This window comes from Tamandua tetradactyla, chromosome 4 (genome assembly GCF_023851605.1).
Source record: "Tamandua tetradactyla isolate mTamTet1 chromosome 4, mTamTet1.pri, whole genome shotgun sequence".
In the NCBI taxonomy this organism is placed as follows: Eukaryota; Metazoa; Chordata; class Mammalia; order Pilosa; family Myrmecophagidae; genus Tamandua; species Tamandua tetradactyla.
Window position 1 is genome coordinate 38,024,757 of NC_135330.1, and position 12,596 is coordinate 38,037,352.

The following is a 12,596-nucleotide window of genomic DNA, read 5'->3' on the forward strand; positions in this document are numbered from 1 at the left end:
TCATTGTATCTTAGGGATGAAGGGAATAAGAAGGAAGACACTCTGCGCTTGCAGAAATTATTGGAAGAAATCTTTAAAAGAGACCACTATCTTGACTCATAACCATTTCTGTTGAGCCACATAGAGCAGAAGTTTTTGTTCATCTCTTCTTTCCCTTAACAAATCCCAAATTTGCCAGCCTCCTCTAGCATGCCTAAGCATCTGCGTGAGCTTTTTAAATTCCACTACTGAACTGTAATATTCAGTGGTGGAAGCTACATGATAAAGACTAGTAAAAGAAAGAATGAAATAATACCAAAGATATGGCATCTAAATAAGTGCAACACATATATTTGAAAAGTATTCTGCTTAATGACATGCTCAGATTTTGAGTCTATCAAGGAACATTGTGAGAAAAAAAAAATATATATATATATATACCACTAGCAAATAAACTAAATGCTGTAGCTAAAGAACTTTGTTGAGGAACTAAGGCAATTTGTTTTCCTCTTTGGTCCCTCCACATTTTAACCCCTCAAAGAGTGAAATTTCTGGAGCTTGTGACAATAACAGTATTGTCAGGATGCTGGGCAGGCCAAGAGAAATTATAGTTGCTTTCTCTGTTACCAGAGCCATAGCATCTGCTTTAGTTGTGGGTTGAGACAATGTCGATAATGAAATTTTTCTGTTTCATATTCGAAGGAACAATAAAAAGGTCTTTAACCTAAACTCTAGTTTTTGGTATGATTCAAGTTTCTAACAAAGTTATCAATTATTCCACTGTAAAAGAACTGATTGTAAAGGAAGAGAGAAGAAACAGAAAATAAAATGTGTATATTCTAAACTTTTTTTCTTTTTTTTTCGCCTGGGCAGACACCCAAACTTTTTTTAAACAACTCACAACTTCCTTCTCTATCTAAAACCAAATAAAATTATATTTTTATTTAGTACTTGAGATATTGTCTGTACTTTTGGCAGAATCAATAATTCTGAGAAAGTCATCTTAATAGAAATAAAGACTTTCTGTGGCCACTGATGATTGTTCTTAAAACACTGTTATGCCTTGTAGAGAGTAGAGCAGTTTAATGGATGATCCAGTTAGAACTGTGGCTACCAGTTGATGAGTATTTCTGGTGGATCCACATTTCCCTTTAATTCTGCTTCCAACTGGAGAGGCACTAATTTTAACTCAAATATCTAAAATTACCCAGTCTGGATATTCATATAATCTAGTGTTTCAATGTATTTAAATCACTTGTGACTTAAGGTAAAACAACCCAGATACAATATAAATTGGCATATTGTTCTTGGAAATGGTACTAATACCATTTCCTTATATATAAACAGCTTTTCCTTATATATGAACAACTACTTGGAAGCAGCTTCCTTTCTAACTACTAAAATTTCTTGTATTTTATGATGGTGCTATTTTTTTATAAGGATGACCAATTTCTTAGTAAGTTAATACTCAGGTGATTTATCCCCTTTATGGTTAAGCCTTTTTTTTTTAATGGTTCATGCATCTAGTAGTCAATCTCTTGCCACTTATCTGTCACAGAGATGTGGGAAATTATGGCTTGTTTTTCTCTGAGTCCTTCAAAATGCTGTTCTTAAAGACACATGAATCTGACTTCATCCGTGCTTTTTGGTTGACAGCCTGTGACTGCAGTGGCCGATCACAGCAATGCTACTTTGACCCTGAACTCTATCGCTCCACTGGTCATGGTGGGCACTGCACCAACTGCCAGGATAACACAGATGGGCCCAACTGTGAGAGGTGCCGGGAGAATTTCTTCCGCCTTGGGAACAATGAAGCCTGCTCTCCATGCCACTGTAGTCCTGTTGGTAAGTGACAGGCAGGATCTACTTCAGCCTGATGAGTTGGAAGACAAAATAAAGAGTTCTCTGTACCCCTAGAAAATAAAGCTTTGTTTTCTAGACATTTGCACAGATAGGTATAGGAGAATATATTGTTTCAATGTGTAAATGATTCGGGGCCTACCTTTACCTCCCATCTCCATTCTAATTTAGCCAAGTTGAACTTTTCAGATGATTTTCTGGTGTGTAAATGGATGGTGTTGACCTGAGTAATAATTAGTGACAGGATCGTAGAGACCATTTGAACTTTGATTGTAAAAGGTTGGCTGCTCTGTGAGCTCTTCCTTGTTAATGATTTTATTTGTGTAATCTCCTTAGAAGGCTGAGCTGTTTCAGTATATTGGTGCTTATTCAGAGATATAGGGCACTCTTAGTCCATTAGACTTCTTCAAGAGTTTAACCTTTATTTTTGTTGTAAATAATTCTCCATGCTGTGTTTACTTAAATGTTACACACGGACTCTTAGGAACTTGTGCTTACACATCAGGGATGCCACTGGTTCTGTGTGCATTGTATGAGTGCAGAGTGACTTGTAACTGTTCTCAGCATTGATGGGTTGGTTCCTCTTAGGCTGTGTGTGAGAAAGTTAAAATGTTGTGGCTGTAAAAGGATATAATTTTGAGAGAGTTCTTATGTAAAATCTGATCTTTGCTCTTTCTATAACCATCTGGAAATGACAACTGGTTTTCAGGCAGTAGTTGTTAGCTACCAAATTTTTTTCTCTGAAACACTGATTTTACTTATATATCTGTTCAGATTTATAGTTAAAAGTGGTATTCTTCATAACAATGAGCTCTTTAAATTTTAGGTTCTCTCAGCACACAATGTGATAGCTATGGAAGATGTAGCTGTAAGCCAGGAGTGATGGGTGACAAGTGCAATCGTTGCCAGCCTGGGTTCCACTCTCTTACTGAGGCAGGATGCAGGTAAGATGTTTCCAAACCATAAGAAGTGCACAGAATCTAAATGTCGTCAGTGCATAGTTGTAGATGTTGGGACATCTGCAGCAGTGTGGACCTTTTTTAGCCTCAATAGTTGTCAACAAGATTCAAGACTTCTAGCTGTAATGATGAGCCAGGAGGGATTTGGTTTGTGCAAATAGTAAGCAGAGTTTTTAAATCTATATATGATGACAAGCCTTGTTGGAAACCAAATCCAAATATAAAAAAAGTGACTTTAAAATTCATTTTGTTCTGTTATGTGTTCCTCTGTTTTTAATATTGTTAGCATGTAAAACAAAAGATTGACTTTGTGTGGCATTTCTCTCCTTCCTTTTCATCCCTCATGTTTTTTCTGTTGTTGTTGTTTTTTCCATTGTCCGTTCAATAGGCCGTGCTCTTGTAACCCTTCCGGCAGCACAGATGAATGTAATATTGAAACAGGAAGATGTGTTTGCAAAGACAATGTTGAAGGCTTCAATTGTGAAAGGTAGCTGATTCTTTCTTTAGCCGATTTGTATTTTCTCTGACACCATATTTCAAGTTAAAAAAAAAAAGAAGAAAACTGATTGTGTCTCAATCTTTTCCAGATGCAAACCTGGATTTTTCAATCTGGAGTCTTCTAACCCCAGGGGTTGTGCACCCTGCTTCTGCTTTGGGCATTCCTCTGTCTGTACAAACGCAGTCGGCTACAGTGTCTATTCTATAACCTCTGACTTTCAGATTGGTAATTTAGACCTTTTCTTTTTCCCCAGAACTGTGAGACTACACTTGCAATATTTTAAATGTAATAATAAATCAGCAACTCTGAGGGTTTTTTGAGGACGATAATACCTGATATTATTTAGGGCACATGATTTTCCTTGTTTGGCTTTTTAATAATGAAAACATACGTAAGGTTTAGCTTTTATTGTAATGGATAGTGAGCATAAATATTCTATAAAATAAAGCAAAATAAAGCTTGAAGGATATAGCATATATAGTAAATTTTGTAGAAACTGTTTTGATGACCTTCTATATACAAGGTATAGTTTTTGACATTTTTCTGTTTTGTAGAGGACCTAAAGTCTGTATCTTTACAGTGTAATGGCATTTGTATTTTGATTCTGTACTTCCAGATGAGGATGAGTGGCGCGCAGAACAGAGAGATGGCTCTGCAGCGTCATTTGAGTGGTCCTCTGAGAGACGAGATATTGCTGTCATCTCAGATAGCTACTTTCCTAGGTACTTCATTGCTCCTGGTAAGTAAGGCTAGAAGACAGTTTAGCTTGATGTGTGCTTCTATTTAAACTCATCCTCACATTCTTACACACTGTTGTGTCTGCATTCCAGCAAAGTTCTTGGACAAGCAGCTGCTGAGCTATGGTCAGAACTTCTCCTTCTCCTTTCGGGTAGACAGGCGAGATACTCGCCTCTCTGCAGAAGATGTGGTGCTTGAGGGAGCTGGCCTAAGAATATCCGTGCCCCTGATTGCTCAGGGCAATTCCTATCCAAGTGAGACTACTGCAAAATATGTCTTCAGGTAAGACAGTCTTCTTTGTAGAATCTGGCTTGACCATATTGCAAAAGATCTAAGCATATCTAGCCTAGAGATGTACATTAAATAAAAACTGAGTTGTCATGGTGACTTCATAAAAAGGAACCTTCCCTTCATTTGCTTTCACCTTTCCAATTATACTATCAAACCAGCAATCTTATTTCTGATTCGGTTAGATTGTCAGAGCATTGTGTCGTTGGTGGCATAAATGAATAAGAAATGCTTTCTCAGCACCCAGAATTACCCTTACAGGGGTTAATAAGGTACTTTCTTCCTATGCAGGCTCCATGAAGCAACAGATTATCCTTGGAGACCTACTCTCACTCCTTTTGAATTTCAGAAACTCCTAAACAACTTGACCTCTATCAAGATCCGTGGAACATATAGTGAGAGAAGTAAGTTATGAGCTGTGGAAGAATCTATAACAATGCAAAAGCTTTTATCTAAAGTCCTAATGCTAGAACACTGCTCCTAAATAAGTGATATAAACCACAAGAATTATATGTAAAAATAATACAGTTTTTTAAAACTACTTTAAAGGACCTGGAGAAATTTTGCTAAATCATTAAATGATATTGTTTTATATTGATAAGCCTATTGAGGTTATAATGGATATGAATAGATTCTTCTTTTAAAGGCCTAAATATAATTCTGCCTTCTCAAGTTGCTTAGCCTTCATTTCTTTTTATTTCCTCCTATGTAATTAACAAACCCTTTTGGCTATTGGCTAAATTATGACAAATTAGAAATTATCAAATGACTATTTCTTGTCATTTTCTATGAACAAGGCTGCTTTAAGTATGCCCTTTAAATATATTTCCTTAAATGAAGACCTCTTTCTCTAAAGTGGTTTTGGGGAAGTAGAATCACAGTGGTGATGTGGTATTGAAAGTGGCATCAGTGCTTCGATGTGTGGATTTTTGAAATGCCTACATGAATATCCAGATGAAGATGTCTCATAAATAATTAGAAATGTGGATCTAGGGCTGAAGAAGACGCTAGGCCTGGAGATCCAGGATTGGGAGGTTGTCAGTTTATGGATGATAATCCATAGTTTGGTAATATGACAAAATGTAGGAAGAGGAAAGAGGATGAAACTTTGGAAACAGTCATGTAAGGGCCATGCCCTGAGAGTTAAGGGAGAAAAATAATTTTATTTATTTATTTTGCATAGTCAGGCACTGGGAATCGAACCCAGGTCCTCTGGCATGGCAGGCAAACATTCTTGCCTGCTGAGCCACCATGGCCCACCCAGAAAAAGAATTTTAAGGAGGAGAAACAATTAGCAGGTTCAGGGAGACAGCACTACTGGATTTTGGTTTGGGTGGATAATGAGCCATTGGTGTTTTGTTTGTTTGTTTGTTTTTTTGGCATGGGCAGGCTCTGGGAACCAAACCTGGGACTCTGGCATGGCAGGCAAGAATTCTGCCACTAAGTCACCATTGCACTGCCTGTTGGTGATTTTTTTTAAGAAGTGTTGAGACTGAAGTTAGATTGCAGTCCTTCGATTAGTAACTTGAAGGTGAATACGTGAAACAAAGGTTCTTTTAAGAAGTTAGCTATCAGAGAAAAGATGGAGTGTAATTAGAGAGTAAAAACAAGATTGAAGGAAGAATATTTTAGGATGGGGAGATGTAAGATGTTTAGAATTAGAGGTGCATTAACCAATCAAGACATATATCATGATCAAACTAGACCAAAAAAAAAAAATTAAAAGTTAACTAAATTCAAGGCAATAATAGAAGAGATGTCTTTCAGTCATAAGTAGTCAATTTCCAAATGAATTCTAAAAATAGAAAATGATATTTCATAGCATGGGGAAATACACATTAAGCTAAAACCGCAAGAAGCGCGTGGAATGGAAATTAAAGGGACATATGATATTACTGAGAGTCATCTCTTGCAGTAGAATGTTCCTGCTGGTGCTGTGGATGAGCCTTTGGTCTGAGCATCTACTTTTGTTTTCTTATAGAAATGGGAGAACATTGTGGCATATGGCATAATGGCTTTGGAATAATTTCATACTCATCAGAAGTAGCCCTGGAATTAGAATTTGGTTACTTGTTTTTGCTTTTTTATGCAGGGTAAAAACATATAACCTGAGTGTTATTGTTGTTGTCAGTTACTTTCCCTATTTTCTTATCCTTGCACTCCACAGTCAGTGCCTACTTTTGTGGTAAAAGACCAAAAACACTGCTTAGTGCCTTAAACTCTTCTTTTTCCCTCGTACTCTTGCTCGTATCTCTTCTTGCCCCAAATGATTAACCCATCCTTTTCATTTTTCACATTGGTGATTGGAAGAAATGTAGAGTCTAAAAAATCTGTGTGTGTTTGTGTGTGTGTGCATTTAAAAATAAAAGTTTGTTATTCTGTCACTCCAGGTACTTAGTGCTAGGGACCACATGATTGCTATAAATGCTATTTTTCTAATTGTCATCTCCAAAGGATGAATTAAACTGGCGGCTGATTTTCTTTGGAATTTTGGGTCTGGTTATTTCTTATGTTTATTGACTTTTCATGAGCTTTTGAAGACAGAAGCCAGCTCAGTGAGTCTCTCTGCCCCACCATGCACAGGTGCTGGGTATTTGGATGACGTCACCTTGGTGAGTGCTCGTCCTGGGCCTGGAGCCCCTGCAACTTGGGTGGAGTCCTGCACCTGCCCTGTGGGATATGGAGGACAGTTTTGTGAGATGTGCCTCTCAGGCTACAGAAGAGAAACTCCGAGTCTTGGACCATACAGCCCCTGTGTGCTTTGTACCTGCAATGGACACAGTGAGACCTGTGACCCTGAGACAGGTGAGAAGATGATTTTGACAGCTGCTGGAGATAAATTCTCTTTAGCAGATGGGTAGGAAATGGTAAAGGTCTTATATACTTTGTGCACTTGCCAGTTTTCTCACACCCTCTCTTCCAATAGGTGTTTGTAACTGCAGAGACAATACAGCCGGTCCCCACTGTGAAAAGTGTAATGATGGCTACTATGGAGATTCAACCATGGGCACTGGCTCTGATTGCCAACCCTGTCCGTGTCCTGGGGGCTCGAGTTGTGCTGTTGTCCCTAAGACAAAGGAGGTGGTGTGCACCAACTGCCCGACTGGCACTACTGGTGAGTCTGCTCGCTTCATCTGCTTCCAGTGTTCTAGCCTATAGAAAGGCCTTCGGAAGAAGTGCTTTTGAATTTTTTGTTTATTTGGCTTTTTTGTTGGTTTGTTGATTATGGTTTTTCTGGTAGGCACCACTTTTCTAGGAAACAGTTTTGCTGCATAAAATGCATATCAGACGAATAGTAATAGCTAACATTTATTGAGTATTTACAGCCAAGAACTTGTTCTAAGCACTGCACATGTACAACCCCACTAATCCTCACAACTCTAAGAAATAATGCTATTCTTATCCTCATGTTACAGCAGAGAACGCCAAGGTACAGGGACATTAAGTTACAGGCCCAAGGTTGCATAGTCATTGGTCGAGCTGGGATTTCAGCCAGGGTGGTCTGACTCCAAAGATGATGTATCTGATCACTATATTATTACACATTCTCTCATAAGACAAGAACCAAAACTTGATTTTTAGTTTGTGGGGGCTATCCTGGGATTGTTGATGCCAAGCAGTAATTTAAAAGACTAATTGGCTCTCTCTCTCTAAGTAGTCTTTTCGGTATATCAACACAATTAGTTGAGAAATTGTATCAATTTTTTATAGGTTTGGATAGGCTTGTGCTCCCATCCTGTATGTTTCTGTCTTTCTTTTCTTTTTGATAAGAATATGAAACTAGATATTTTCTAGCAACTCAAAGGATGCCCTCAAATGTCTGAGGAGAAAAACTCTCTGGTGGACCATCTTCCATTGATTGTCGGCTCCACCTTTGCTGAGAGGTTCTGGCCATGCTTCTGATACCTTTTGGCTCCATTGTAAGCTTTTTGTTCGGAAGGTATCATGACAAGGCAGGCCTCCCTCCTGTGAACCTTTCCCTCCAGTATCCTCCCTTCACCTGATGAACAAGGTCTTCACGTCATTCAAAAATCACGTCCTTGGAAGACGTCCTCTAACCCCTCGGAGCCAGCCAGTGCTTTCTGTTTGATGCTCTGATATTGTAGGATTATTAGAAATATTTATTTCTAAGCCTGTCGCCTTCTGCCAAACTGCATTATTTAAGGGCCAGTTCTGTGTCTTATTCATCTTTGTAGTCCCAGCATCCAACAGGAAGTGGCTGCACAGTAAATGCTTTTGGAATCAGTGGATGAGATTATGCTTTTGGAAATGACTCTGAAGTGGTCAGGAATTTCATTCCTTTTGATTCAGAGCATTAAAGTTAATTTAAAACTTTAAAAAAAAATACTGTTCCATATCACGTCTTATCAAAATATTCCTTAATCATTAGGACACATCAAAACACTTGTTTTCTCTCTTCTGCTACCTCACCAGCCAACACCAAACACAGGATAATTTGCTTAAAGTAGTTGAGTAAATAAAGAGAGTAAATTAGGATAGAATTTCATATTTCTGACTCTTACTTACATGCCTTTCAAAGGGAGCGCAAGAAAGTCTCCGATGGATGTCTCCAGCTTCATTTCCTACTACCTCTCCTTGCTCCGGAGATCTCTACTTCAGCTCTCCTGGGCTTCTTTCAGCCAGCCCTTTGACTCTGCTCTTTTTCTGCCCATAGCTGTCCTTTCTTTAGATGCTTTGCCCTATTTTCTCCCGCCTAAACCTCACTTTTCTTGGCTGATTCCTGTTTGATTCTGTTGAAACATTACTTCCCCAGGAAGGTTTTCCTCAGAGGACCCTGACTGCCCCACTACCCCAGCTTAGTAGACCCCCTTACCATGCTGCCATAGCAGAGAGTAGGTATCCCCACTTGCAGTACTTACTCTTGGAAATACTAAAGCATTTTGATGATAAATCCCTTTATTCACCTTGTTGTTTTACTGAGTAGCTGCAACTGTAAAAGTAAAAAAGCATTTATGGTAGCATTTTTTCATATCTATACTAAATAATACAAATGGCAAGCTGATTCTTTTTGAGATAGTTAAGGGAGAGATGGGTATAATCTAAGAGATCTTAGAAAGTATTATATGCATATTGATCACTAACCTGATGTCTTTCAAACAAGGCTTGATAAGTATATTTGTTGTTGTTTTTTACTTATCATCTGTCTTGAAGGGAATCATGTATAGTGGTTCTTGAGGGTGTTTATTCAAGTGCAGACTCTAGAAAAATAATACCATAATTCTGTATCCCTATATACTGCTTTATAGCGTTTTTTTACCATCTGACTTCTTTTTCTGTCTGTCCTCCCTCCCACTCAACCCAGATGTAAGCTCCATTGGTGTAGCCAACTTTTGTATCCCTAATATCTAGTGTATTTTTTTAATGAATGCAAATATTTGTTGAATAAACACATTGCTTACAAGGTAAGGTGTTCCTTGTTCAGAAGACTTGTAGAATGTGACTAACTGCTTCATGGTATGCTTCTATGTGTAATTTAATCTTTAAAATAGTCTTTTGTGATAAAGTAGTAGTAATAATATTTTTTCAATAAATTTGGGTGCATAGCTTTGGGAATACAAAGATGAATAAGCAGTCGTGCCTCCTCTTGGGGGCTAGAAGTATGAAGGGAAATGCAGATAATTTTAATACAGTGTGGTTAGTTCAAATATTGGAACCTACACAACAGTGCTAAAGGAACAAAGGACGAAAGGCATCTCCCACACAAAGGGAAGGAAGATAAGGAAAACTGTGGCTAAAAAGAGGTGTAACTTGCCCAAAGTCATATAACTAGTACAGCCAGGACTTGAACTAGATCCTAGAATCTAAGACAAAAGAGTAGATTCACTGTAGCTGCTAAATGGGTATTTTGGAGTGAGTTCTTTTCATGGGCCACAGTTAGTTCTGTTTTAGATTTTCCACCAGATTATAGCTTTATTCAAAACATTTTAAATATGAATTATATTTAGCTACTAGAATAAATTAATTACCTGTTGTAAAAGCAAAGCTGAAATGCTGTTTTAACCTTAATCTGGAGGAGGATATTGGATTGAGGGCTTAGTAGTTGTTTATATCAGAGACTACAAGGGATTCTAACTTCCTGTCCAGTCTTAACATCATATTTCTTATTCCTACACCACCTCTAACCACATTTTTTGTTTGCCTCGTCGATGGTCTACACATTGTCAAATACCGTAGTCAGTTTTCAGTCCTTTTCTTGCCTGATTCTCAGCAACACTCAAAACTGTTGACCACACCCTTTGCTCCAAACATTTTTTCCTCTTGCTTTCTGTGATACTTCACTGTCCTTGTTTTCCTTCTTCCTCTTTCCTCTTAGGTCTCCCTTAATAGCTTCAGTTTCTCATCCAAGGGCTATCAAGTCAACTTTATCTACATTCTTTCCTTAGGGGAACATAGCCCATCTTTTGACTTGAAAAGTCCTTTCTCTATGACTACAAGATCTGTACCTTCAGCCCTGATCTCTCGCCTGAGCACCAGCTGCCACTTGTCACCTCCACTTGGATGCCGTGCAGGAAGATTTTCCATTTGCCCCTCCACCTCCATCTTTTTCCACCCTGACATGACCTGCATGCATTACATTGTATGGCAGCTTCCCTCTCAGTTGGGGTGGTAGGAAATATATACAGAAGATCAGAAGAGAGAAAGATGAGAGCAGAGTATTTATTCTTCTGCTCCTTCCATATGGAATCCTTGTGGATTGATGACCTTAATCAGAGTTCTCAGCTTCTACCGAGTGACCTTCTCCAGATGGCTTTCTCTAACGTTAGGTTCTGGTTGCTGCCTCCTCCTTGCACCACTGAACCCTAGGTAATGGGGCCCACTAATCCTCTCCCAGGTACTGCCCTCTACTTACGGTTTCTTTGTACCCTCATCCATACTTGTATAGATATAAAACTCTTCTCAAGTTATGCTAATTTGAGTGTGCCAAGTATTTTCTGCTGCAGTCTTGATTCAGATAGCTAAAGGAATCTCAAATTTAGACAAATTTTGGCTAAATTTTTTATTCCCTCCCCTGTTTTTTCCCCCAGTCTTGTTCATCTCAGTAAATGATCTACCATCTATCAAGTTACTCAAGCTAAAAACCTAGATCTTATCCTTAATTGTTTCTTTCTTTCACTTCTCTGAAGTAATCAGTCAGCAAGCCTTGTTCATCTTTTCTCAAATCTTACCACTTTTTACCGCCTCCACTGCCATCTCCCACCTGGAATAGCCTCCTAATTGGACTTCCTGCTTCATTCTATTCTTCTACAATCCATTCTCCACCTAACAGTCAGAGTAACCCTTTCAAAAGGTAAATTAGAGCTCATCACTTATAAAACACTCCAGTAGCTTCTCATCATACTTAAATTTAAATCCAAATTCTTCATGGTGACCTATATTGTCTTACATGGGTTGACTTTTACAGTATTCCACAAGCTTGTTTTGCTTTTCCTGGAATATTCTTCCCTCAGATATCATCATAGCTGGTTTCTTCTCTGTCTTCTGTTGTCATCTGAAATGTCTCGTCTTTACAGAAGCTTTCTCTAACCACCTAATCTAATAACCCTTACCTTCACCCCACCATGCTATCATGTTGATCTGTTTTATTTTTTTGTACTTATCCAGTTACCTGAAATAATCCTGTTTATATATATATGTCTGTGTATTGGTCTCCTCCAACTGCAGTATAAGCTTCATGAGAGGAGGGATCTGTACACCTTGTTCATCAAATCATCCTCATCACCTAGAACAGTGCCAGAGTATGGTTGATTCTCAGTAAATATTTTTTGAGTGAATAAGTAAAGAAATCACTGTTTCTCCAGAAATTTTAGGCTAATTCAGCTCTTATTGGCTACAAAGGTTTTAAGAACCCAATTTGAGCTAAGAATGGTGCAGAAAGTGGAAAAGGAAGGTTGAGTAGCAATAAGTTTAGTTTGGAGAAGAGGCCCAGGATTCTAGCTCTGTTTTTGTTTCTGTCAGCTCTTTGAGTGTGAGCAAATTACTTAATTTCTCAGTTTCCTTAGCTGTAATAGAAGCAGGTGGCAGTAAATGATCTCTTAGTTCTCTTCTAAATTGCTCTGCTTCTGTACTAGTTGACACTGCTCACAAGGATTAGCACATACCTTTTATTTCTCAACAGAATGATCCTGCTCTCCTTGTTGTGTAGGAACTCCTTTGGTATCACGAGTGGTACTTCATTTTTTTTTAATGTTATCACCAATAACAGTTCACCATCTATGAATGTGCCATCCCTTGGGACTGCAGAGGTTCAGAAA

General features: G+C 38.4%; 1 protein-coding gene across 1 annotated transcript in view; it reads left to right on the top strand.

Annotated features, from left to right (window-relative positions):
- The window catches only part of LAMC1 (laminin subunit gamma 1), a 110,135-nt gene that overhangs the window by 75,289 nt on the left and 22,250 nt on the right, over positions 1–12,596 (top strand). The window contains exons 5-13 of the mRNA XM_077157198.1: positions 1,636–1,824; positions 2,666–2,783; positions 3,187–3,285; positions 3,386–3,522; positions 3,914–4,036; positions 4,128–4,317; positions 4,615–4,727; positions 6,907–7,128; positions 7,250–7,438. Of these exons, the coding sequence (XP_077013313.1) occupies positions 1,636–1,824; positions 2,666–2,783; positions 3,187–3,285; positions 3,386–3,522; positions 3,914–4,036; positions 4,128–4,317; positions 4,615–4,727; positions 6,907–7,128; positions 7,250–7,438 (1,380 nt within the window). The remainder of the gene's footprint in view (positions 1–1,635; positions 1,825–2,665; positions 2,784–3,186; positions 3,286–3,385; positions 3,523–3,913; positions 4,037–4,127; positions 4,318–4,614; positions 4,728–6,906; positions 7,129–7,249; positions 7,439–12,596) is intronic.